The following is a 27,965-nucleotide window of genomic DNA, read 5'->3' on the forward strand; positions in this document are numbered from 1 at the left end:
CATTTAGGACATAAATATGCATATACCAACAAGGTTTGCATGCTGATCTTTAGGTTGTCTTGGATATGGTAATCCTTGTGCAGGGGTGGCAGAGGAGGAGAGTAGAAGGCTTTTTCTAAGGAGGATCAGGACATGAGTCACAGCTCATTTAAGGCCCATCACTTCCTGGTTTGGGTGGATGTAGGAGGGTATTCCCAGATTCCCCAGCCAGAACCTAAAGGCAACTTGTATTGAAGGAGACAGCCAATATCTGTTTCAGGAGGGTCCGGGGGACGGTGAGAGGGAGAATAAGAACGCCCATTTCTTTGATCATTTTATTCACCAGTGCAGTTGGGACCTCCACAGTATTTATGGTAGGCATGTAGATAACTGCTTAAGTGCTTTTAATAGCTCTCTGGAGGCTTCTCTGTCTCCTCATTGGTTACCCAAGGAACCTACCTTTCTGACTTAAAAGATAATTTATTTGGATGGTAAAATAGGCACTAGAGGCTCTGAAGCTTTTTGCACTTCCTAGCTGTAGGAAGAACACCCATACAAATACCAAGACAAAGGCTTGAGTGAAAAGTAAATAAAAGTTAAATTGTTTTGTGCATAGTTATTAATAATTTTATGGTGGCAAAACTGGGGTGGAAGGCATTGGACTTAGACGCTGTGGAAGACAGTACTGTAATGAGTGTGGAGAGTCTGTATTGTCAACACCCCTGAACTACAATATGTGGATGTGGCAACCAAGGTACAGTTAGATAAAATATGTTTACACTACGACATATTGCAGATCTTAATATTTCCATTCCTGTTAATGAAAAACGATGCTTTGCAGCCATGTCCTTGATTCATCTGTGGGACATATTTCTAATATTTGGAGCGATTACATCTGTAAATAGTAAGAGGCTGCCATTATTCTCGATCTTCATCTCTCAACACAACATGCTTTCCTTGGGTTTTCATCCTGTCCAGCAGAGATGTTTGAATATTGTAGTCTCAACCACTAAGAAGTGCAAACGTGGGTTTTGCCTATTGATCTGTGCAATCATAATGAATGCCAAGAGAACAAGAGGCAGAAAATTCCATTTTCTGTGGTGACACTTTTGACCTCAGCTAACATTTTTTTTCTCTTCTATAATCTACTGCTGAGCCACTGAATTGAATCCTAATGTGATTCTAATCACATCTAATTCTGGAGTTCAAAGTTAGTACTTGTTGATTTAAAAACAGTGGTCTTCTTAAACAGCCAGTGGGCTGATTCATCATCAGCCCAGGAAACATTTTTCTGAATGACCAGTTCTGTAGTAGATATCCAAGGCCTTGTATTAGTGTATTTATGGTGCAGTACTGATATTTTAGAAGGAGGTCTGAGGGGAAGGTTTATTTTGTTTTCCTTTTGATTGATTCCTAAAGACTTCAAGTGTGCTTTCTGTCTGATTCACTCTGTCTAGGAGAAGTGTTGCATCTTTATTCAACATTTTTATTAATGTCCTGGGGAAGGCAGTATAAGGGAAATCTCTGAGTTTACAGATGATACTGAACTGTTTTGGGTACTCTAATGTTGTTGTAGTTGCAGTGAGCTCCAGAAAGACCTCACAAAACTGCATGGGCAAAAGCTCTAATGCAGCTAAACGTATGATAATACATCAGAGGAGAAATAAACACAGGATGCTGACCTGACCATGGGCAGTAACAACAGCTTTAGAAGGGCACCTTGGGTTTCCTATGGTGGAATCAGTAGTTCTGTGTGCAACAGTAGCATCGTTTTGCTGCCGTACATAATGTTCTTATGCCCATACATTGAGGACTGTGTACACCTTTGGTAATCTCAGGGATATAGCAGAGGTCAATGAGGACAGAGGGTGGCATTGAAAATCGTGGAACAGATGCCTGTGGAGGAGAGATTGAAAGGGCTGGAGCTTTTCAGTCTGGAGGTGAGAAGGCTGATGAGGGGGAGTATGGTTGGAGTTTACAAAGTTACGATGGCAGTGGCCAGGGTGAATATGAACCTTCTCTCACCAAATGCCACATCACTAGAAACTGGGCCACTCAAGGATGTTTGTAGGAGATTTAACAGAGAGTGTGTTGTGGAGAAGACCATGCATATAGATCAGTGAAAATCCTTGTTGGGATGCTCTACTCTGTCCTCAGCCCATGTAGATAAAAGAGTGCTGGGGTCTGTTCAGATCCAAATAGGCGAACAAAAGTCTCCGTCTTTATTGTGCAAAAATGCATTTGCGTTACTTTTCCTAGTGTCCTGTTCACAAAATTATAGCTTGAGTCAGTAGATTAAAATGTGCAAAAAATATTCAAGACTACATTTTAATGTGGCTAGGACAAATTTTGAACTGTAATTTTTTTTAAAAAAAGTCTTTAATAATGATAATGTTAAATAGAAGATATGTATTCCATTTGAATAATCCTTTCAATCTCTTATTAAAGATTGGATTATTCTCTGCTGTTGGGGACATATTTTGGCTAAGGTTGTTTGGCAAGTTTTATGAAGTTAGCAATTAATAAAAGGCATTTAACGTGTTATGGTTTCTCTAAGAGGTTAATAGCAGTCAAATATGAAGGATGATACTTAGGGAAATGGTCATTGAAGATAAATTGTACATCTGCATGTTGCAATGTAAAATAAACTGTTTCTTGCTAGAGATTTTCTCATTAATACATAAGTACAGTGAAAGTTTGAGCTGTGTGCATGTATTTCATGTTATATTTTGAGTGGAGTGGGCTTCATACAAATTTTTAACTATTCCCCTTACATACATTGTGATCGGCTTGAATACTTGAAGTATGTACTTCCTTTCATGTTTATTTTTAAGTCTTATTGAAGTTTTTCTTGGAGTTTTTGAAATTGGTAGTCCCTGAATAAACTGAGATCTAATTGTGAGAAACAATTTCTCAGCTGGTACTGAAACACTCAAAACTGCTCTTCAAATGTTTTCAAAGCTTGAATGTAAGGGAATGCCATACCAAATTCTCAACTTTGATTATTTGAAAACTGCCACAGTGTCCATCCAATGGCTGATTAAAAACATCCAAGATTTTAAAATTGTGTTTTCACAAGCAGTTTTGGTTTTTGAACTTTTAAGTATTTCTGTTGCATTGAATTGATTAATATAATCTTCAGATTTTGCTTGGTTTCTATTATTTTTATTACAACCATTTTTTACAAATTAATATATAATCAGCATATTTAATGAGTACAAACAACTAGTATAGAAGATCTCTCCTGCCACCTTAATCAGTCATGCATACACAAATCATCATTGAATTCACATAAGCAGGTCCAGAACATTGTAAAAATATTTCAGAGAACAAAACCTCTCATGTCTGAGATTGTGCAAAACTCATTGTTTTAGAGTCAGATATAAGAGTAGTAAGGACAGTGGTCTGAAAAACACCAGTATTTGCATCTGCTACACCTGTTGCCTACTTACTGCTTACTTGATTGACAACCAAAATTAAGCACTAGGACTTATCTGGCATTGGCTTCCAGCCTTGCTGCTGAGTGCCATCAGTTACTTCCAGAAATCCATTTTTTCATCATTATGTAATCACAACACTTTTAATCCAAGACCTTTACTCCTTTTGGTATGTTGACAGCTTTTGCCTTGGCTGTCAGTCAGCAGTCAGGGAGGGAACCTGCAGGTCACCTCACATGGCCATCCACAAATATCCTGTCAGCTCAGCAGGGCCCAGACTTGGTTACATGTGGCAAAATAAGGCTATAAAGAAAATATGAACATTATTGTCAGGCGGGGTGAAAAGACTTTGAATTTTGTGTTGCAGAGATAAGAGCAAGTCCAAAGATATGTGTACTATCAATTTAGTCATTAAGTGCAGAGAAATTTATATCACTATGGGCAGGTAAGTGTACACATTGATGTTACTCTGAATTAGAAGGCTGCAGGTAAACTAACTGAACATTAATAAAATAGTCTCTTGGAGGAACTATCAGTTTGAGCACTTGTGAATGTAGAGAGCAGTAACTTGCAGCAGGTCAGTACTCATCCATACTCACTCTGGTCTTGTTCCTTGGGTGAAGGACATCTGATTTACTCTGTAGATAGAGGAGTCCAAATGAGGGCCATGGGCTTTAGTGAAGTACCTCTTTGACAGTATTAGTCCCTGTTTTACCTGAAGTTGCTCTTTCACATTAACCACATATTTTGCCAGTGTACCATTTCTCTTTTGCACTGAAAGAAGCAAGCCTTTTACAGGCTTTAAAGTAATATATATTTTTTAAAAACCTCATTATTCAAATGAGAAACACAAATTATTCATTTTTTTACAATGTTTTAAAATATGTAACCATAAATTCATTCAAATGTATTTCTGTTCTGTGCTGTTTAGGCACGCAAATTAAAGAACAGTTTGTCAAGCAAGATATCATGCTGGTGATCCAAATAGTGATTTTTAACTCTGACAAGTTTACAATCTTTCTTAAATGAGCAAATAATCAGAGGTGCATAAACTCTGTGCATATTCAAGACAGCGAGCAGCATGGCCTCAAGATGAATGAGTGCGGAATCTGATTTAGCCTCTGATTGTGGCATTTTGCAGCCTGATTGCTGCAAAGTTCATTTTCCAAAGGTTCAGAACTTGGCCAGAGTTGAGCTGATTTTTCACAGATGGGGCCCTGCTAAATCTCGGATCTTTGCTTCAAAGCAAGATGGTGCTAGAGCTCTTTGACGAGATGGTCACCATTTTTCTTATTGTGAATAAAGCTGTGTGTTGTCTTCCCTGGCCTCTTCAGAAGCAACGGAGTGTTTTGGTTGAAATTCTTAAAGGAGAAATTTGCAACAGAAAACTTCAGTCTGTCATTTAGAAGTTGACACATGAGCAACTGAAAACATGCTCTAATAAGAATTGTTGGGCAACTTTCATATTGAGGACATTCCCACTCCATCTCTAATAACAAAGAAGTTTGTAATAAGAATGATTGCCCTTTTCAGAGTGAGAAAAAATAAAGGCAACTTCAAGTATTAATGAATACAAATGTTTTTGAATGAATAGCTTGATGTCTAACGGTGGCAGGTTTATTTTAGAAAGCTGTTTTTTAACAGCATTGGGGGGAAAAAAGGATGATGAGCTACCACTTTTTTTTTTCTTTTCAATAAAAAGTAGCTTGTTATTCACTCAAGCGTAGTCATTCATAGCTACTGAGTTTTCTGAAGAAGCTTTTAAAATCCAAACAATCATCTTTACAAAAAGAAAGGGCACAAGTGACAGAGCTGTCTTACTCATTTTCTTGCTGGGAATTAACTCTCAAAGGAGGAGTCAGTCTCTACCTCACTGTTATAAGTTTCAGGGGCCAGATATAAGGCATTTAGGGGAAACACTGGTTTGCTTGGTCAGGACTTCTAATGTATTTTGCACTAAAAATGGGTCTTTGGTGTCTGTAGAGTCTTCAGTAGAGAGGTCCCCTGCTGCTTAAAATACTAAGTGGTTATGTGTGGTTTAAGGAGCATCCCTGTTGTTGCTGTAGTCAATAAAGAGCCATGCTGTATAATTACTACCATTGTAGAAAGCTGTAAAGTTTTTATTAAATGGAACCTTTACTTACCAATTACTGATTATTATTTTTTAACTGGATTTCAGTTGCAATACTAAAAATCTGAGTTGCTATTCTCTAGTGTTACATACATCTTTTGAGGTCCCTTCCGATCTCAAACATACTGTGATACTGTGATTTATATTAATTTCTGTGCACAGCCTTGTATGCTTTTCTAGTTTTTATTTACAGTTTGGCAATTATTACAGTGGTTGTGATAACTGTGTGTGTCTTGGGTAAGGATTTGATCCATGAATAAGGAATTAATGAAAAACGTACACTTAATGTTAACCCTTGTCACTACTTCCCACCCATACAGTGGGTGGTTTTAAGTGTCTTCCCTGTGTAAAAAAGTGAACACAACTCACAAATTCCAAATGCCATGTTTATTTTTAGAAGCTATTGAGTCTTACTGTAGTTGTCACTCCAGATTCAAGAGAGACATACAGTACAATTCAGTACAAACAGCACATTCATAATCACTGAGTGCTTTGCTTCCAAAGTTGTTTTTCGTGCGATTTGTTGACTTTAGAATAAAAACAGGTAGAATGACCTTGCATAGAACGTGATACCAAGTTACTGTTTTTCTCATTGTCACTTCATTTTGCATACTGCAAAAATTCTAATATCAACAACTTCTTATTAGAATGACCTACCAGTCATTCTTACCTTGGCTCCTTTCTCTAAGTAAAGCAGTGTTCTTCAGTGTTTCACCTCTTCAGCATCTTTCTATACCTTACAAAACATCGTTACATACATTAACAAAACTATTAAAATGTGTAAGTATTTCAGGAAGAAGATTGAAGTTTAAAAATAAGTAAGTAGGGAGATCAACACATTTTTAAGTACTCAACTACAAACAGATAATGGGAAGCAATGTATAGTTAAGGAAAGAACACTAAGGTTTACAAACAGCTTACACCTTCATTAACTTAAATGTTCATTTCCTATGTTTTTAAATGGAAAAATAATGAAATAATCTTTAAACAAAAGCGTTTGCCTCTTCAAATGAGTTAATAATAGAAGCAGTGATTTAAGTTAAATGTTGACACAGGAAAATTTTTAGTTTCGTTGTGATCTCCTGTGCCCTCCTGTTCGTAGAAATAAAAATTCAGTCATCAGAATTACGTTCAAGCAGATATTTTTCAAGCAATTGCCTGTAATGGGATATATTTTAAAAATAATGTTGACCTTCTCTTAGCCCAAAAGGGAAAACAAAATTGTTTCTCATATTGGACATATTTAATGCTGATTAAAGAAAAATAATTACAAAAATTATGTGGTTATAATACAAAGGAAAATAGAAGTTGGAAATATTCTTGGTGACAAGTACACTAACAGGTCTCTTACTCTGTTAAGAAATGGAATAATACAGATTTGGCACTTTATGTGAAATACTGTAACTGTATTCTGAAAACCTAAAATATTTGCTTTTGCCATTTATGCTCACAGTCAAACTAGGAGCAAATTTACAGACACATTTAACAGGAGAACCCTTCCAGTCTGGACCATAATCCATTTTCTCTTTAGTTTAAATTTGAGCCTCTTTTGGGGGCACCGATCAGGTTTTGTTCTCTTATTTTCTGGCAGCCTGGATCAGTTCCTGCAAGGATCTTGTGTGACGCCAGGTGGCACAGGTGACAGGTTGCAATTGCATGCTCTGTCACTGCTTCCATAGTAGCAGAGGAAAACTTTTCCTCCTTTTGCTAAATGTGGTCAGATTTGCATTATAGATAATGCTGTAATTGACCTGTAAACACTTAATAGTATATTTTAGATTATTCCTTTAAAACAATTGTGTTTTGAAAGAAAAAATGCCTAGTTTTTAAGAGAGCCTTGGTTCAATAGCATCTGCTGGATTTAGTTAAGAAACATTGCAAAGGAGACAGTTTTATGTGTTTGGTCTGATGCACTGAATAGTGAATAAATGTATGTTCTTTAGCCGAAGATCTCATTTAATTAGAGAGCCATTTTTTGCCAGTTTACATCCCTAATCAGTTTAAGGTGGTTTTTTAGTGATGAGCAATTCAGGTATCCTTAAGCCTTATCTGTGTACTAAATGCACTGGGGTCATACAAGCCTGTCGCATCATGTGTGTGGTTAGCCCTGGGGACAGAGAGCCGTCCGCTGGGACTCTGTCCTCAGTTGGCATTTATTCAGGTAAGAAGGCAAGTTGTGCCCGATATTTCCTGGAGCATCACCCTTCCTCCTCTCAACCAGCCACATAGGTCAGTGCGTTAAGGTGAAGCCCCACTTCACCTACACTCCCCTTAACAAGTAAACAGGTGAAAAATGAGCTGGGGAGTCTGTTATCTGGTGAAACCCAGCTGTTCTGTTGAGGTGAAGAGATGAGTCCTTCCCGTTTAGTTTAGTCATGGCTGTTCCCTTAGTATCAAAATATTGGAGGCTCAGAAACTGAATGCACCATGATGTGAGCAATTGGCCAATATTTTGGGAAAACAGCTATTTGAGTTAAATAATACCATACTTAGAATGCATAGCCACACAGTTTTCTTTCCCTATACCTATATATTCTTATACAGGAATTCCCTATACCTATATATTCTTATACAGGAACTCATGGCACTAAAGAGCAGATTTCCTTGCAAACATTTTCTAAGCCAGTCTGTGAGTCCAGTTTTCTGCTTCATGGAGAAATGTTTTCAGCTGCTATTTACATAAGTAAATAATGCTTCTTCTGTTTAGCCTGAGTATTAAAAATTCAAGGAAATGCTGACTACCCTTCAGAGACCCTGACTGCCAAGGGTAACTGGTGACCATTGCTTTTCTTTCATATTGGTAAGACTCAAAGCCATGTTTTTGCTTAGTGTTTCACTGATTTTAAGACAAAAAGGATGCAATTCATTTCTGTTTTGATTTTAACTATGTTATTTGCTGTAAAGCTAAAACATGGTGTGTGTTTCTCACAGTTAGCTTTATTTTTGTTCTCTGTCCAAGTTGGATAATGGAGATGAGCAAGCAGCCCAGATCAGACGTGAACTAGATGGACGACTGCAATTGGCAGAACAAATGTCAAGGGTAAGTGGTTGCTTTCATGTACCAAGAACATATCTTCATATGAGACTGAGTGGAACAATATATATTGAGGGGTGTGAGGGTGTGGGGGTGTGTGTGTGTGTGTGGGTGTGTGTGTGGGTGTGTGTGTTCACAGTTTTTGATTCTAAAATTAAGCAGATGATGATCTGAAAACAGTCTGGCAGATGCATTTTTTTTTCTGCTCTGGAGTATCTGTGTCAACAGGGGTAGGGAGAAAGCAAAACTTGTTTTTGGGAAGTCGTGTGCTGTGTGACCCTGCCTTTCCTTCATCAGCAAGCCCAGTGGTTTAAGCAAAGCGTATGCTATTTGTCTATTTTGAATCATGCCTTTTGGAACTAAAAGAAGTCATTTTTTACATACAAAAGTGCATTATGCTCTGCCTAGAGTATAACCATGATGTTTATGTTTTACTACAGGTTATATGTGACATACTTTTAAGGTATATATAGTATAGTTTACACTAATAGATTAAGTTCATAATGGCTATATCAGTATTGCAAGTAACAAAACTATGAGTGAGTCTTGTAGGTCAAATTAATGGTGACTGGGTAAACTATACATTTTTTTTGTACATTTTAGAAAGCCAAGCCTATTTTTCTCTCCTATAGCTTGTATTTTATTTCAGTGGATCGGGTTATGTCGTTCTATATTACATATCACAAGTGGGATTGGTATTGTCCCTGGTCATATCTTATTAAATTTTGGAGAAAGATTCCTTTTTCACAGAAAGGCAAGCTCAGGCCTCTTCAATCTCCTGTGAAGCCTAGGCTTATAATCAAAGTTGTCCAATAATCCTGTTTGCTTTGTTGCCTTCTTGCCTTTAGCTCCAAAAGTTAAAAAACATTGGAAGCATATATGTTACACTCTGTGTGTCCAGAAATAAGTATATTATAGGTGTGATCTTCTTAAAAAGCAAAATGCCGTCTATAAAAATTTCAAATTCATTTTAAAGCAAGTGAAAATTATGAGCACTATTTAAACCATGTGAACCTTGTTCATTCTGTCTCTAATGTGCATACACTGCACATCTGTAGATTTTTTAAGGAAAACTTTTTTTTCCATTTTTTACCCAAATCATTACCCAAAAATTCTTATGGTTGCCACAGTGTCAGCTACACAGCTTTGCACAGAATAAGGAACTCCATGTGCTTCCTGGTACATCCAAGTCAGAAATCAGAGTTTTCATACATCTCTTTTAAAGTACTTAAAATGAAGGGGTTTTTTGTAAGGTACTTTGAGAGTTAGTCGTAATTCTGGCAACTGTGAGAATTGTTGAGATCATTTAAGCCTAAGCAATAAAATGCTGCAAAACAGGAACTTTGTTCTTAGAGCTCAAAAGCAAGGTTAAAAGTGTTTTGATACTGGATTATGTATTCTGGCTTCTTTGTTGGTAAAGAGTTTTCAGTAATTACCTACCTGTAAGAGAATTATTAAACTGCAGTCTCAAAAGATCAGCCCAGCTCAAGAGAAATTTCTCCATATAGCTTTTTTGTTGTTGTTGAGGTCTCATTCCTGGTTCCTGTAAAGACTTGCAGGTTTTACAAATTGTCAATTATAAATGAGAAGTTCATTTTAGATGATAATTTAGCCTATTTAATGGAGGCAAGATCTTGAGAAATATACTCATCTATGAAGAATAAAATTGATGGGGAATTTTCACATCTATTTGCCCATCTGTTTCTTCATATGACTAATTTTAAAGTAGTTGAATTCAACGTGTGTGTGATCTAATAGGATTTTCTACCTATTGTAGCTGATGCTCTGCTTTTCTAAGATAAATTTTTATGTGATCCTATGAAGACACTACTTGGTGCCTTTTGTCCTTGAGAAATGCATGCTGGAAATCCATTTTAGCACTCTCAGAATCCAGACCTAAAGGCTCGTGTGTACATCAGCCTGTTCAATGTCTCGCATCTGTCCCCAGGGTCTGTTTCACGATGTGTCCCAGTATGTTGCAATTGATTTCCCAGAACTCAAGTGTTGTGCAGGGATATGTGTTCTTCAGATGATCTGGGCTTTTCAAATCAATGTAATTACATTGATTGTGCTTATGCACTAAAAAAATAGTGGAGAAACCTCACTATTCTTGTTGAGTATCTAACTTGTTTTAAATGTTATGTGCTATAGCAATTTGCTACAAATTCACCATCTTAAAAAAGCAAATAAAAGGTTAGGGGGAGTGGAAGAAGGGAAATTCATAGACCTTAGAGTTTTCATGGAGGATCTTCACCCTTGTTTTGAGAGGGAGAGAAGAGGCTACAAACATTCAAGTTTTACAGAAATAAAGGCTTCCTTATATTCCGATAGCGCTGTCTTAAATCATGGAAGATTATAGTCATAAAAAATACACAGCAAAAGGCATTGTAAAAATTTTCCCCAGTTTTTACATTGGGGTGGAAAAATCTTCTTACCAAGAAGAAAGATCTTTTAACTGCCTAATAACAGCCTGTCTTCTGTATTGGCATATTATTATTTGAATGATCCTCACAGGATAAGGCGTGGTTTGAAAAACACTCTAAAGTGGGGATTTTTGGCTAGAGTACCTTGGACCTTACCCTGTGTTTGTAGTTTCTAACTGTAAATGAATTTTTCTTAATCTTTTTTTTTTCTTTTTTTTCTTTTTTTTTTTTTTTTTGTTTTCAATCTGTACTATATTGGCTCTGCAGTGCTGTAATGAGCCAGACCACTGGGCTTGCTGCAGGTATTTTGGGTCACAGTCAACTTGCTTGCTCTTCATTATTGAAACAAAATCAACTGTAAAGGTTTTAATGTAAAAGATTTTATTATACTCTTTGTAACACCTAACAGTAATAAATGTCTGGTTTAGGAGCAAGGTGCCTACCTTTGCAGATAATTCCTGGGGAGCAGTGTTTGTTTCTCATTTATATGTAAAACATATATTTTAGAAGAATTTACATTTTTGTTTAATCTTAAATAATATATTTTTTCCAAACTGCCCTATATTCAACATCAGAGGAGAAACTGTGCGAAAAATTGGCTCTGTGTGTGTTCGTATATGCATTATACATGTTCATATATTCCCTCTTTGTTATAAACACAATATTTAAACACTATTATCTAACTCCTACAGAGGAAAAAAGTTACTTTTAAGTTCTCTCTAACACGTTTAAAATAATCACATTTAATAATTCAGTATTACTTTGAAAATGAATGACCTGTTATTAGAAATAAACAATGACAGGAATTTCATGTCATGTTTGTAGTTTAACAGCTTTATGTTAGAAGCATGAATGTGATTGGCTTATCATGGGAAATAGATGAAGTAACAAAATTGTTAGTGTAGAGTTAATTTTGTCAATTTATGAAATATTTTAAGGTAACATTCAAGATATATTGTCAGTTGATACACTTAAAACATGAGTATTAGAAATACCTAAGGTGTACATATTCAACTTGGGTTTATGGTTAGATGATTCGGGAGGGGAAGGGGTGGCAAGAGATTCTGTGATTCTGTAAATGCCCCTTTATTTATTTTGTCATGCTCAAAGACATATTTTGTCTACTATATTTAAGGAATAAGATGGAATTCTCAATTCAAATTACATTTCTTGTCAAAAATAACTGTATTTATGGAATGGGATTAGCCTTCCTATTACTGTTTTGAAGATATAAAAATAGACACTGGATTTAGGACTTTTATTAAATATCTCTTAACTGAGAGCAAATCTGTAAATTAACGTAACGTATAATGTGGGATGATTTATTTTCCTCCCTAACTTTAAAAATATATCTTCCAAGGAAAGAAAATTCCCAAAATTCATAACAAGAGAAATGGAGAACATGTACATAGAAGAGCTGCGGTCTTCGGTGAATTTGCTGATGGCAAATTTGGAAAGTCTTCCAGTGTCTAAAGGTGGGCCGGAATTTAAACTGCAGAAGTTAAAGCGATCACAGAATTCTGCATTCTTGGACATAGGAGATGAAAATGAGGTTCAGCTGTCAAAGTCTGATGTGGTCCTCTCCTTCACATTAGAGGTAATCACGTATTTCAGAGAAAACTTGTTGAGACTTTAAATTACTAGAAAATCTATAGCTTGATACTTTTTTTATTATTAGTCCTTCCTTGGTAATTTTAAAATTTTATGTAAAAGAAGTAAATGATCCTTTGTCTCTTCAATAATTAGGAGTTAGAATACAGTTATATGATGCATTTTCCTCTTGCAGCAGTAGTTGCATTTGGGCCCACACAGCAATATGGGCAGTTGAATCTCCCACACAAATGTAACTTCAAATGAATTCCAGTACGTTAAATACTTAAGTATACTTTTGAACGTATTAATGAAATACTGTTGTTATCAGGAACAGAGAAATGGCTTATCCCACTGTGTGCAATTTTAATATTACTAGCTAATAATGTAAAAGCTCAGCATCAGCTTTCAAAGAGTATTAAGATTCATCATTCTATACACTGAAAAGTATTATTTCATCAAGCATGTCAAACTGGAGTGCAGGCCTCAGTACTCAAGTATATGATAAAGTAGTTTTATACATCCTGTGCCTCTCCAGCATGTGTGCTGTGTCTTCCTCAAATGGAATACCAAGCCTGGAGTAGTCCATAAATAGCAATAAGAAAGAGTAGTTCTGAAGCACCTAAAAAGGACCTGAAAAAGATTGTTTATAATGTTTCCTGTCTTTGAGAAAGTTTTCTTGGTGTGGGATGTAAGAAGAAGAAAAGCTTTCTCTGTGCCTCTAGAGAGAAATATTAAGTATGTAGTAAAAATTATGTGATATTTTGGGGGAAAAGCACAGTAAAAGATTGTAACAACCACAAAATGAAAACTGACAGGAGATATAGTTTCTTCCCCTCACACCAGAAATGTAGACTACTAGGTCTGTTGAACTTCTCTCTTTTGCTTTTTTTTTCCCCATCACTGATGAGGAAAACACACAGATGTTCTGCAAGGTTACTGATTTACAGTTCATTCTGTGTAAGGCAAAGAATTAGTGTGTTGCTCTACATGTAGCAGTATTTAGTAGGGCAAATTTTCATTTTAAACATGGTGTTAATCACAAGTTGAGTTTCTTGATGGACAAGTATGTGCGTCTTACTCTTGGGAAGCTAAATCTCAGAGGATATAAGGGCAAAAGGAAACAGCTGAACTGAAACTCATTTAGCCTGAAACATGGAAGCACTGCTGTTTTCTATTCAATTGGACATTTAAATAAGAAAAGCTGATTGCATTTTCTTGGAGACAGCATACTTTATTTTTTGAACATGTGAGGTCATATGTGCACATCACATTTCTTGAATAACATGTGAACACATCTTTGTCATGTCTCTCGTGGTGTGACTTAACTAAATTACAGGGTTACCAGCAAATTCCTTGCTGAGGGCTGCTCTACAGACACATGACCAAACAGGAAATCTATAACATGTCTAAACACTAGGACAAAGCATGAGAACTTGATGAAAATATTTGGGGGGGTGGCAGGAGAGGGGAAGTGGCCAGGGTTTATGCTGCCACTGCATGTTGTTGTTAAGACAGAACAACAAAAGATGTGATTAACATTTATAATGTTCTGGTGGGAATGGGCCATGTTGACTAAGAGATACCCCTGCACATCACTGCAAGCAACAGTGGCCAGTTTTGCAAGTTGGATGTTTCCTCAAATAGCCTGTTTGTAGAAATTTGTAAAATAAATAAAATATCAATGTAATAGAAGACTTAATCACTTGTGTTCTTCAGCTGTTGGAAAGTTTTAGAATTAGACAAGCAATGTTTAGGAAGCTGTTCATCAGCTAATGAGCTAGTAAATCAGCTAGTGACAGTTTCCTGCCTAATGAAATGCAACTCTTCTCCGTTACTAGAATCCAAAATTGCTACCATAGGCAAATGTAGTGTGCAATTAAACTAGAAATTCAAGGAAAAGCAATATCAACATAAAAATGAATAAACATGAAGTCTGCAGTCAGCAAGGACGTAGGTTTGGTGTGTGGAAAGACCATATAGGCAGTATTAGCTAGAAGGATTTCTAGTGCCGTCTCTCAGTGATCATTGATCACTTTGATAACTGCTTGAATTCCTGAACCACAAAAGACAGAAAAGAGAGATGATTATGTCATTCTTCCTGAATTGTTGTTATTATTTATAAAGCATAATAGGCAGTTGATAATTTATGAGTAGTGTAAAAATGTTCTAAATGATCAACGACTGTCATCTCACTGTAATATCACCAAGCTAGCAATTTTACAAGACATGTCTATTACTAAGGTTCTGGGAGTTCTAAAGTACAAAGGATTTTACAGCTAGGGGCAAAGTCTGGCTTAACATACTTGAATTGAAATAAATTGGCAAATATGTAAACAGTTTAACAGCAAAATATTATAGTAGCTGCTTACTGAACTAACGAAACCAAAAGTAGTCAATACTTTTGTCACCTTTAAAACAATCAAACAAATATTGGTTTTGGTATATAGTTCAGTTGAGGACAGCTTCTCCACTGATTAAATGGACTACATGTTACCCAGTTTCTTCTCATAGGCCAAAATAGGTCTGGAAAGGAAAGTAGCTTTTCCAAAGCAAGCAAAGAAACCTAACTTTCTTCTCAGTCTTTTCTGAATTAGAAACATCTGAAGTGTAAAAATTCCAATAATTTCACACTGTGACAAACCATAAGATTTAGAAAAGACAGAGAACATTTGAAGTAGGACTATGCATTTGGCTCTTTGGATCTATAACTGAGTAGTTTAGAGGAGCTGAAAACCTTTGGGATCTGCCAAGCTCAGAATTTCCCTGGTGAAGGAATTTCTCAGGGCACAGCTGGTACATGTGTTTTTTTCCCTTTCTCTTCCCCCCCATCCTCATATGTATGCTGAACCTGACTGCAAGTACTGAGATGGGAGAAAGAAAAGGGATAGAGAGTGGGGAAAAATTGCAGAGGCTGATAGAGATGCTCTGACCTGCCCCCTGCTCAGCCCAACACCAAGTCACTTCTGAGATTCAAGGGTTGCAGCCTCCAGAGTCACAGCACTGAGTTACCCTTTCAAGATGTGATCAGTATACTTACTTGTTTAGAGCCTGACTTAGTAGCCTGTTCCTTCTATAAATACTTATTTAGATGACTGCTTAAAAGATACATTTCCTCACATATTAAGATTTAGAATTATATTTAGACGTCAGTCTCCAATTCAACCAACAGCATTTAAATTATGTTTGGAGTGAGTTTTTGGTTGTTGTCCAAGTAGAAAAGGAGGAAAAATTTCAATTCCTACTATATGTTGTTGAAAGTGGAAAAAGAAGGCAAAATCAAAACTCTTCTCTGTGAAAATATGACTGAGATTGGGGGATTTTTTTCTTTTTCTTTTTCTTTTCTTTTTTTTCATTTTTTTTTTTTTTTTAACCAGTGTAGAGCTTGGTACTGTAATAGCTGTGCTGTGTAATGTTTTCGGAAGGATAAACTATTTGCTTTCTTTTCCTCAGATTGTTATAATGGAGGTACAAGGTTTAAAGTCAGTTGCTCCCAATCGAATTGTCTACTGCACCATGGAAGTTGAAGGGGGTGAGAAGCTTCAGACAGACCAAGCAGAAGCTTCCAGGCCACAGTAAGCTGCTCTGCTGTCACTGCATCCAGCATCTCTTTCCTTCATATCATAGGATAACCTAACTAAGTATCTTTACAGTTTTTACTATCAGTTTAGCACTAGGTTACATGGAGCTTTTTTTTTTTACTAGGTAGCTATCTTAAATACTTTCTGAAAAATGAAAATACAAGTAATAGTTACTTATGGCAAAGTAAGTACGAAGTGTTAATGCTGTCCAAATAAGTGCCATTGAGAGCTAGAGACTGCAGCATTGTGTTCTTACCTTCATCCTCTGAAAATACAAACTTCTCGATAGATGTTAGCCTGAGGTAATTTTATGTATTCTAGGTTAATGTGCAGGTGGCCTTGTGGAGTGTAACTTGTACAATTGGTGGAAAATCAATACTCAGTAATCAATCTTGACAAAGCTTACTCACCTGCTGAGGCTATTTCTTTTTAAATTATAGGATCCACTTCTTTCAATTAATTTTGAGGGAGGCAGTCAGCAAACTGACTTGGAGAGGGAAAACATCATGCCATCTGTAGTTGAACCACTCAGAGTGGCAGAGAGGAAGAAAATTAAGTGTGGTTTTTGGTTGATTTGTTTGACCTTACACGCTGACTTCAGACACTTTTCTCTCTGTTAAAATGTCATTTGGAATCTTTTGTAGATAACTTTCCAGATAGCATGTTGGGGTTTTACTGGCACCATAGTGTGCCTTGTGAAAAACAATTTAAAAATTGCAGTTGTTACAGTATCTGAGAAAACATCTTCAACAGAGTTGGCATGGTAGTTTCTGTTCCATTCAGACCACAAATACGGACTGCTGTTAGACAAAATTATAAGGACAGAGTTTTATCTGTCTCTTCTGGGGCTGGGAGGAGGCGATCTAATTTTGTGGACTTTCTCCTAGTTGCAGCAAATTTCATTGGCAAGTAAGCCAGCAGCCTACTGCAGTAACATATTCAGACAGCTTTGCAGAACTCATAAGTATGTGGGACAAGATGTAAAATTCACTTGTCACAGTCCCTGGCTGTGTTCCTTCTCCAGGGCGTAGGAATGCTCAGTCTTATCACTTGCACATAGTATGTGAGGAATGTCTAAAAGCAATGATGGTGTAAAAGACACACAGATACATGCATTGAAACGAGGTCATAAGTGGGCATACAACATCACCTCCTAATTTGTGAAACTGTTGGTGCATTCTCTGATGGCTCAGGGTCCCGTGAGAGTCACAAGGCTTTCTCATGGAGAGCACATCTCCAAACTGTGCTGTCTCTTCAAACTCAAGAGTTGCTCTCACACTGTTTCCTGTAACAAGTGCCTCCAGCCTTTGCCAGCTGTCACAGTCAAGGTTCCCATTTCTCCTGATGGTGTGCCTCTCTTTTTCTTCACCCTTGAACTTGTTAGCTTCTGTTTTAAATGCTTGATTAACCCTTGATGTCATTGGTGTAGGTCTTCGAATCTACCTAAGTCAGCTAGAATACACAAATTATTGAATATCAGGCACATTCATTCTCCTTCCAGAAAAGTTTGTAAATGCTGAGGGTTTTGTTTCTCTCTAGCTGTTTCCAGATATAGTGAGCAAAACATGCTGGACATGGTCCATGGTCAGTTCATGGTTTACCTTTTACACACAAAGAGCTGCAGGTTAAGGTAGAGGTTATAGAACCAATCAGAAGGTATACATTGTATACATACATACATACCGTAAAAGTTAGTAACAGATTAGTTGATTTTTCTGCCTTTCAAAGTAGAAAATTTATGAAACGGAACTTCCAGAATTGATGGAGTCAACAGGAGAACAACTAGAGTGTTTCTAGGAAAAGGGCTAATGTTAGGATCTGCTCTGAGCTTGTAAACTGATTTAGTGGATTTCAGGCTCACTAGGTATGAGTTAATTGAATATGGGAATAAGACAGGTTATAGGCTATTCCATACAAGTTATGTTGTCTAAACCAAATTCACATGGATTTGTATGGAAAAAAAATGATGCATTTTTAGAAAGTGGATGATTGAGAGATGCCCTGAACCTGCTGTCCTACAAAGCAGTGTAATTTGAAGGGACATGGCTGATGGAACTCTAAAGCCTATCTGGTTCTTGTGCTCTTCTGAGTTGTTCCATTTCTGGCAAGAGTAATTATGAGACATTGGCACACAGTATGTTTATGAGCATATAGAGACATGCAGTTTATGAGCATATGCATATGGAGACATAGTTTGAGGCAATGGAAGAGGGTATTAAATTAGACAAGCATGAAATTAGGTAATCACAGGCAAACAGTAAAGAAGATGCAGGCAGCTGCCTATGGAATGGGAGATCCTTTATTCCACTGTTTAATTTTTCTGTTCGAGCCAAATCAGGTTTTCCTGACAGTAGCAATATTGCTTTTTTTTTGTGGGTGGCAGCGGGAACTAAGAGGGCTTGGCAGAGTCTAACCAGAAAACTGCGCTGATAGAAGAGAGCCTATGAAATACTTCATAGGCAGGGCGGAATCCCCATGTCTCAGAAGACTTAAGGTTTGTCTCTTTTCTCTCTCCTATCCCAACCTGTGCCCAGTCCTTCTAAGATCTTTCTTACTTTTCTGATGAACACAACCCTTGCTCCATGCAGTCACCTGCCTCCTCTAGCCTCCCTGCTTCTTCCAGCTCTCATCAGTGTTTTCTGATAGGGACTTGCCAGGGTGATGGTGAGGGTCAGTCACTGGACAAAGGGTTGGATGTTCTCTTGCAAAGAGGAGATGCAAGAAGAGGTTCTCTCCTCCTGTTAATGTTAGTAATGGTACCACTACTGGGAAGAGAGATGCCTCCTTTCCCCCTCAGTCCTTTGACAGCAATGGGCAAAGTCATGCTAAGTAGAGGCCAGTGACCAGCTGGGCAAGCACAGCCTCTCCATCGCTTTTCTGATCCAGGAAAGACAAGCTGTTGGCTGCCCTAGGCTACTGTCTACTTTACCTGCTGCTGGAGCTGGCTCCATACTGGGGTAATTTTTGGTACTGTCACTCTAATACAAAGGAAAATAATCAATGAGGCTGGAGAAGAAAACATAAAAATCATTGGGAAAAAAAAAAGACTCAAGAACAGTAGTTCAGCTCAGCTCTTCACATCACTAGCAGTAATGTATTTGCACTGACAAATCCCAGATAAATGGGAACATAACTTCAGATTTTATATAGGACGTGCAGCTAGAAAAGGGTAGCAATGCTTTCATACTAAGTGCCGAATGAGACAGTGATGAAAACTGAATGATTACCACCAGCCTGCTGTGGGAGACTGCCAGCAAGAGCTCCAAATCATGGGCTTGTCACATACATTTTCTGTAGTTGGTTTATCATTTTGAACTGGTAGCTACGTTTGTGAAAAGAAGCAGTATAAAGAATTATTTATACCTGTTTTTTTTCATCTGTGAAACATCAGTGTATGCAGTGCAATGCTGCTGCTTTTCAAGCTTCGGCAGTGAAAAGAAGAAAAAGAGATACTCGGACAAATTCTTCAAAGTGGAGTGCAAGCTGGTGTGACTTTAGCGTGGATATTAATGGAAGCATGAATCAAATGAAGCCTTAATTCAGGATTTATCCACTATTCCAAAATGCTGAATATTTTTCAATTATTTTAATGAATATTTATTTAAATATTCCCCTGAATCCCTGAATGCTTCCACAAGAGTAACAAGGAAATTAGGAGCAATGTTCTTTCTTAAAAGGGAAAGATCTAATCAGAGTCACAGAGAGGATAGCACAGTTTTATCCTGACAGTTGGTCAGTAAGAAATATCTTCTGGTTTCTTGTTACTTTTAACACCTGTGTGCTTTCTCTCTCTTTGAATAATAATGCTGTGAGTTTATATTGAAGTACTTCATTTCCTTAACAAATTAAATAAAGCACTGTCTGTGTGTATGTTACTGCGTAGCTAATGGTCATTCTAAAATTCAAATGCTGTAGAACAATATAGTTTAATTGAGCTTAAGTCTTGGGCAATTTTACAAACAAATTAGTTATACAGTTTCACATGCAAACCCTATAAATTTTTTACTACTGCCTGTGAAATATTTCTTCATTCCTTCCAACTGTTTCCTGCCTTTTAGCCCTGCTGAAAATCCCTCCGACATAGCCTGTGACCTTTTCTGCCAGAGATCAGTCAGCAGAGGCTTCAGGGACCTTTCAGTTGCATGGAGCTTTGCATAACTTTGTTGCTGTGGTGCCACAGGGGGTCATCTTGCAAAATCTAGTGCTAATTTCATTTTTCAAATGTTACTGATGTGCATTAGTTTTCAGTCCTGTGGAGTCTGCTCTCCATATGTTTTCTTATCGTTGATTTTTATTCATTCTGAATATTAAATAATGTAATTTCTTAAAAGTGTCATGTTTTGGATATCTATAATCATGCCTAAAGATAGGAATACGCTATCTTTTATCACTACAAGTGATGCTCTCTTGTCATATATTTATGATATAGGAAAAAGATCATGTCTTGCATGATGAGAAGATTTTAATGGAGCTAGGATATTCTTCATGTAAACAAGACAAATAAGTTTATCACATTTTACTGCCAGTGATTGCCTAACCTTATAAAATGGGATATTATGTATTAGAAGTTTGTGAAGAATGTCTGATAAAATATCTGACCAGAGGAAGCAGGGAAGTTGAGTGAAGACTGTACAAATAGAATAAATGTTGCTCACGTTATTTGTATGCAATATCCTCCCATCGTTAATTCCAGCTGACCAACTCTCCTTACATTGTGGGGGGGGTTTCATTTGTTTATCTGGGTGCTCTTTTTTGTTGAAATTAGTATCTTTGCACCTGGGATTTTTACAGGGAGATGAGATTGCACTTTCATAATGCCTGATCTAACCATCTAATGCTTGGTGTTCATATGCTTACTGTTATATCTTCTGTGTATAAAGTATCTTTAGAATTTAACTCCTTAAACCATGTCTTGTAGTTGATAGATTTCTCCTGTTCTTTTGACTTTCAACTCTGGAATTCATTTCTTACAGATAAGTGCAGTGAAATTCAGCGTTGATCTCACAGAAGATAACAAAGTAGAAATATTCAGCCTACCTTTAGCATCGAGACTTATTTTTGTAGAACGTAAATATATTTTATGCAACATTTACAAAAGCGAGGCTGAATGCGAGAGAACCTCTGTGAACTATTAGTAAGACCATTTCAAAGGCTAAAGCCTTACAGACATAACTATGTCAATGTGGACAATGTAGAAAATTCGGTGAAGGTGAGCGTAATCCTTTAATAAGTATTTTGGAATTTAGGGAAGCCAGTGGGGACATAACAGGAAACAAAGTGTGTCTGCTTTCATAAACTAGGTTTGATTGAGTTGCATTATTATTATTATCCTTTGCTCTAAGATTCATCATTATATCTCTAAAGTATAGATTCCGTCATGGATTTCATATTGTCCTGTGTCAGAAAGGCTTTCTTTTTTGGATTGTCATGATTGGAGCAATTTACAAAATAGGATGGAAGAAATTACCTTTCAAAAAATTGGATGCTATGAGCAAATAACATGTATGCCTGTCCAGTATCTGGCTTTGAATAGGAAAAAAAGAAATTGCCAGAACGAAACTATCTGATGTTTTCTTGGTTCCACAAAGGGAAAGATGGAGAAGAAAAAAATGCACATTTATCCCAGACTATGTTCTAGATTAACTATGGAAGAGTTTCACAAAAGGAATATGGATTCAGCTAAAAATGTACATGACAATTTTATTCAATTATTCTTGATGATCAGTTGCTTCCTCCTTTAAGAAAAAGAAATAATACCTAATCAGCTCAAATATAAAGAGCAATATGGTAGCTACAAGAAAAAGATACAGGATTTCTAAAATAAGTAAGTTTCTATGCTGTGTTCTGTCATTGATTACTATTTTACATTGCTTAAGAGATTTGTCACCTTTGTTATTGCAGAGAAGTATGAATCATAGCAAGCTCTTAATATTAAAAGAAATTTTAAACTTGACTGGGTAATAATCTGAGCAACTTGATTTTAAGTGGACACACACTGAGCAGGGTTTGAACTAGATGACCTCCAGAGGTTCCTTCCAGCCTAAGTTTTGCAGTGATTCTATGATTAATTCCCAGAATATTCTCTCATAACTCTGTCTGCCTAAGGGACTTGTGAAAACCACCGCTGTTAGAAGGGAATACTGACTTGTCAGATCAAGACAAGTGTGGCATGGAATAAATTGGGATGAGAGGAGGAAGGATATAATTAAAGGTGATTGTAATCTCTACTCTATTTGGATAGTTAGTAATAAACATAATCTTTCTGCCACCAGGGCATATCTTTTTAAATTTTCATCACCTTAATCTTTTTGATTGTTCTGACTAAATCCTCGTTGTTCTCCTTTCTCCTATGTGCTCAGCATGCTAATCATTGACTGAAAGCAACCAGGATTTCTGCCCTGATGTGATGTTTGCACTTCTGAAGACTGTGGCTTTGGAGCACTAGCAAAAAACCAGTGGCACGAGGGCTTTATGATTAATAGGTTCTCTGTTCAGAGTTGGGATATTAACCCTCCTCATCTAGTGTCACTCCTGGCAAAAGCATCTGTTTTGGGGTGATGATCTTATTTTACAATGTATGATGACATGTCTCTTGCAAGACTGATACCAGTTTTATTTCATTATGCATTTGGGAAACCTTGAGGCTTGAAAATGCATGCCTCACTGTCATACTGTAGTGGGTTTGCATGTTAAGGTTTTGGTAGCAAGGGGCGTGTGCTGGTTTGACTAAAATTGAGTGAATTTTCTTCATGCAGTTAGAAACTTTTCCCCCTGGGATAAAGTTAACATTTTCTTCAAGTAGCTTTCCAGTGTTTTGGATCTGATATGAAAAGAATATAAGAATTCATTGATATCTTGGCTATTGCAAAGGGGAAGAAGGACTTTCCAGCTGCCCAGCGGCAGATGCAGGATAGCGCTGGGAAGGAGCAGAGCCAACACAGCTGACCCAGGCTGTCCAACAGAAGTATTCCATACCATGAACACCATGCTCCATATATAAGTGGGAAACTGCCAGGGCCTGCCCTGTTTTCTCTGTGGTCAGTGAAGAAGGAGGGGCAGGAGGTGCACCAAGTGCTGGAGCAGAGATTCCCCTGCAGTCTGTGGTGCAGCCCATGATGAGGCTGGCTGTCCCCCTGCAGCCCATGGGCGTCCACCATGGAGCAAGAGATCTAGCTGCAGCTCATGGAGGACCCCACGCCGGAGCAGGTGGATGCCTGAAGGAGACTGTGACCCTGTGGGAAGCCCGTGCTGGAGCAGGGTCCTGGCAGGACCTGTGGCTCTGTGGAGAGAGGAGCCCAGGCTGGAGCAGGTTTGCTGGCAGGAGTTGTGACCTTGTGGGAAACCCATGCTGGAGCAGTCTGTTCTTGAAGGACTGCACCCTGTGAAAGGGACCCACAGTGGAGCAGTTTGTGAAGAACTGCAGCCCGTGGGAAGGACCCATGTTGAAGAAGTTTGTGGAGGACTGTCTCTTATGGGAGGGACCCTACACTAAAGTGGGAGAAGAGTGTGAGGAGTCCTCCCCCTGAGGAGGAAGGCGCAGCAGAGATGTGTGATGAACTGACCACAACCCCCATTCCCCATCCCCTTGCACTGCAGGAGGGGAGGAGGCAGAGAAATCAGGAGTGAAGTTGAGACTGAGAAGAAGGGAAGGGTGAGGAAGGGTGTTTTTAGGATATGGGTTTTTTTCTCATTACCCTACTCTGATTTGATTGGTAATAAATTAAACTAATTTCCCCAAGTCGAGTCTGTTTTCCTGCAACAGTAATGAGTGATATCTCCCTGTCTTTATCTCTACCCATGAGCTTTTTCTCATAGGTATTATTTCTCTCCCCTGTCCAGCTGAGGAGGTGAGTGGTAGAGCAGTTTTGGGCACATGGTGTCCAGCCAGGGTTAACCCACCACATATCCTTTTCACCATAACAATCAGGGCTTGGAGAAAGACTGTCTACATGCTGCTTAATGTACATGATATATCTGTTTGCGTTCTCTAACATTGCACTAAAGTATCTACTGATGTGTGATCCAGCTTCAGACTGGAAGGCATTTGGCTATGAGTTCTGCAGTGTTGAGCCAAAATCAATTAAATCCTGCTTAGAAGAAAAATGTTTTGGATCAGGCTAAGCCTCATACTAATATAGCTATATGGTCTCTGGCTGGGTCGAAGTGAAAGCAAAGGCAGCCTTGAAATATCCAAGTAGAGGGATGGAGGTCTGTCAAAAAAAAAGGTGGGTTTGGGAAGGATTGCCTTAAATTTTACTTCCAGTCTCCCTCAGGAATACTCTGGTAGAGTGGATTTGAAATCCATCATTCAAAGAGGTCTGCATCTGCCTCATCTTTGGAAAACTGAATTGCAGCTTCAGTTGTTTTTGGGCAATAATTGATGTAAAAATAATTCCGTTGGATTACTGTTAAATTTTGATAAGATCAGAATGCCCCATTTTAAATTTTCAAAATATACCGTTCTTGTATCTTGGTTTGAAATTACATTTCAAAAATTTGCTCATATTTGTTGTAAGCAATTCAATACAGGTACATTGAAAATAATTTCTAAACATCTGACTAGATGCAGTGTTTGAATTGGAACAAATTTTATGCTTTTATTTAGTTTTGGTTTGTTGTTTGGGTGAATAGAAAGGTTGAGGAAAAGGGTTTAAAAGAAAGCAATTTTTGCTTTTGAACCCTATTCAGGTTAAGAATTCTTTGTACAACTCAAATGCTCATGACACTGACAAAACCAGGGGCAGACTCTTCTTTGCTGTCACTGTGTTAGGATGTGCCTTGATCCTCAGATGTGTCAAGAGGCCCAGTACATTAACAGTGCAGAATAGACCACTGAATAGATGAAGAAAATAAAATGAAATTTCTTAATAACCACTTAGCAAATAAGGTATAAGTCTACAGGTTCGTGTGCCTGCTCGAAAGCAATATCAGCAGATTGAGAGTAGGAGGACAGCAGAAACAAAGGCAGAATGATGTGGACAGCTGATAAGAACAGTAGGAGTCAGAAAGAAGAGTAAAAAGGGGTTTCAGAATAAAAGAGAAGTGGTGTGATGCCAGATGGAATACTGAAATTTTCTGATTTGGATCCTGAGTCTTCCCTTATAGATTGTGCAGGCTCAGATAGGTCAATCTATTTTGTGATTTGTTTCCCCACATCTTTAGACTGAGATGACACCATCTACCTGCTTCGTCAAAGTACTGTCAGTTTATCAACACTTGCACAATATTTTGAATGTTTAAAGTGTCGCACAAATACTAAAAACATTAAATAGGATTTGCAACCTTCAAGAATGTTGTGATGGATTCATAATTATTTTTTCAAGGAAAGTAAATATGCATGTAGAAACTTTGAGAACATAAATGACCATGTCTTGCCTTCATGTCCATCACCAGCCCCTAGCTGGGTTTGAAGCTCAGTGGGAAATGGGAGTTAATGCCTGTCATGAATTCTTCACACAATATGTAGCAATGGTTCCCAGTCCCTGGCAGCGTGTCAGTCTTGTTGCATACCTATGAAAATATTAACCCTGACTTATCTTGGTTGCCTCTATTGAAAGCGAGATGGCAAAGCAAGACTAAGTAATCATTTGTTCATACTACTTTATGTTTGTGATGACAATACTTGTCATAATACCATTCTGTAGTGTTAGAGTGCACTTTTCTTATTTTCAGTGTAGAAAGCCTAGATCAGTGTTTTTATTTAATTGCTTATTATGCATTGCACCCCTCTTCTGGTTTTCCTTTCTATTTTGTATTAAACACTTTCTTGCTTTAAAGAAAATTTATTCCCTTTTTTTTCCAAATGATTTTATTCAGATATTAATAATGATTTATGTTTAAAAATAAATACATGATTAAGCCTAGCTCATTTTGAGCTGATAGTTATTTTGAGCTCTGTTAATACCTTTATTTAAAACAATTATTATTTTTACCAAAAGCAAACCCTGAAAAAACACCATATGATCAGATTATTCTTTTCTCCCTTTCACATTAGTCTAGTTGCGTACAGGGGCTTTAGAATGTAGCATATCCATCACAATGCTGTATCCTTGCTGTTGCTGAAGTAAAGATCCAATTCTGAGCTTTCAGTTTTTCAGAGCACAGTTCCAAGAAGGGGTCGCCAATGTTTCGGAACAACCAGCCTTAAAGCCTTTAATTTTGCTGCTGAATCCACAGGAAAAACAAACAAAAAAAAAATCACTTTTCCTGAGTGACTATGCTAGATAAAGACTTGACAGTGCACTCAGAAATTGAGTGCTGGGCTACATAGTGTATGCAGCTACAGGGTTAAAACCATTACTACGGTGATGCTTCTTCACTAGCTGACAGCCTTGACAATATTTATGCAAAATATCAGTGTTTCTGTATTAGGGATTGTAAAACAATGGATCTGTAGTTCTCAGCAAGATTTCTGCATAAAATAATGAAGTCACAGTGACACAGGGAAGAAGAGTCAAGATATAGAAAAGATTAGATGAAATTAGTGATGAAAGGCCAAGATACTTGGCTACGCTCATGGTTTAGTTTGCCTGAGTGTGGGGCTTTTTTGTGCTTCTACTGTGAAGGGACATTATGATTTGTTCAGAGCTTTCTTTGTGCATTGCCTTTGAGCTGCAGTTTAATATGCTTGCTCTGATGGAGGAAATTATGCTCCTCATACTTCCATCGAAATAAATGAGTAATTTTCGAATGGAGAAGTAAGAAAATGTAGTTTATTTTTTTCCCAAGAAACATATTTGCAACATAGACCACATTTTAAGCATTACAGAAAGGTACAAACATAGAAACTCTTTCTCTTGTGGTTTCAAACATGAATTCCAGATCCCACGGGTGTCATGGAGAATATATATATGAAAAAAAAATAATGGTTTTAATGTTACATATAAGGAATAATCATTACCCTATTAAATCCTAAATCCTTGATGCTGCAGAATAGAGTGCTGTTGGTTGTACGGTAACCGTTCAACATCCTTTTTCAAGAACATTTATTAAAGAGGAAAGCTGGAATGTTCGTATTATTTTGTAAGGCATGCAAAAGACAGAAAATAAACATGCCTTTGCGCTGTTAGTGTTAAGGCCACGATTCCTAGTGTAACATCCTTGTGTCAGTCACTGCCAAATGGATGGGTATTTCTGTGCTCATAAAAGGAAATGCTTACAATATCTGCCCAATTATTAGTGAAGAAGCAATTAGTACCAACCAATACTCTCTTTGGGACTCTCACTAAAAAAGCCAGAATCAGATAAGTATGGATTTAACTCTATTTTTGTTTGGCTGAATGAAGCCTCCACATCAAATTAAAGATTTATTGTCAGATAGCTGTGGGGTAACTTGCACTGCTGGTACAGCAGCTTGATTGCTCTCCCACATTTTTTTCTCTCTCTGTCTGTATATATGCAGTTGTAGTTATCGATATGCAGCACTTCATAAATTCCACATTTACACAACACTTCACTAACAACAGAATGATTGCCAGACCTGGATTTAAGGTGTTTTGAAATAGATCAAAGTATCAGTGTAGCCAGATGTGTCAGGGGCGTGCTAAGCCTTGTCTGTCTTTTTGTTTCCTGGCCTTACATCTCACAACTTGCACTGTATGATTTCTAACCTGAAGATTATAGATACCTGGCATTCTACAGTTAAAGAATGTTTCTAAAAAAAAGTAGAAACAATGAAGGTGGTATAGATTCCTGAACTAGTTGAGACACAAAGATGTTACAGTGACCTGAAATTGTATTTACAGTCCAGCTCCAAGACGTGCAAAGATAAAGTGCTGGTAAATCTCTTAT

The 27,965-nt window shown here is 37.4% G+C and overlaps 1 protein-coding gene across 3 annotated transcripts in view; it reads left to right on the top strand.

Annotated features, from left to right (window-relative positions):
- The window catches only part of CADPS2 (calcium dependent secretion activator 2), a gene marked incomplete at both ends in the record, with an annotated part of 299,698 nt that overhangs the window by 115,262 nt on the left and 156,471 nt on the right, over positions 1-27,965 (top strand). For all 3 annotated transcript variants that reach the window (XM_080355871.1, XM_080355872.1, XM_080355873.1), the window contains 3 exons: positions 8,507-8,587; positions 12,365-12,601; positions 16,048-16,169. In XM_080355871.1, the coding sequence (XP_080211997.1) occupies positions 8,507-8,587; positions 12,365-12,601; positions 16,048-16,169 (440 nt within the window). The remainder of the gene's footprint in view (positions 1-8,506; positions 8,588-12,364; positions 12,602-16,047; positions 16,170-27,965) is intronic.

The sequence above is a fragment of the Nesoenas mayeri genome (assembly GCF_963082525.1).
Source record: "Nesoenas mayeri genome assembly, chromosome: 1".
NCBI classification, from domain to species: domain Eukaryota; kingdom Metazoa; phylum Chordata; class Aves; order Columbiformes; family Columbidae; genus Nesoenas; species Nesoenas mayeri.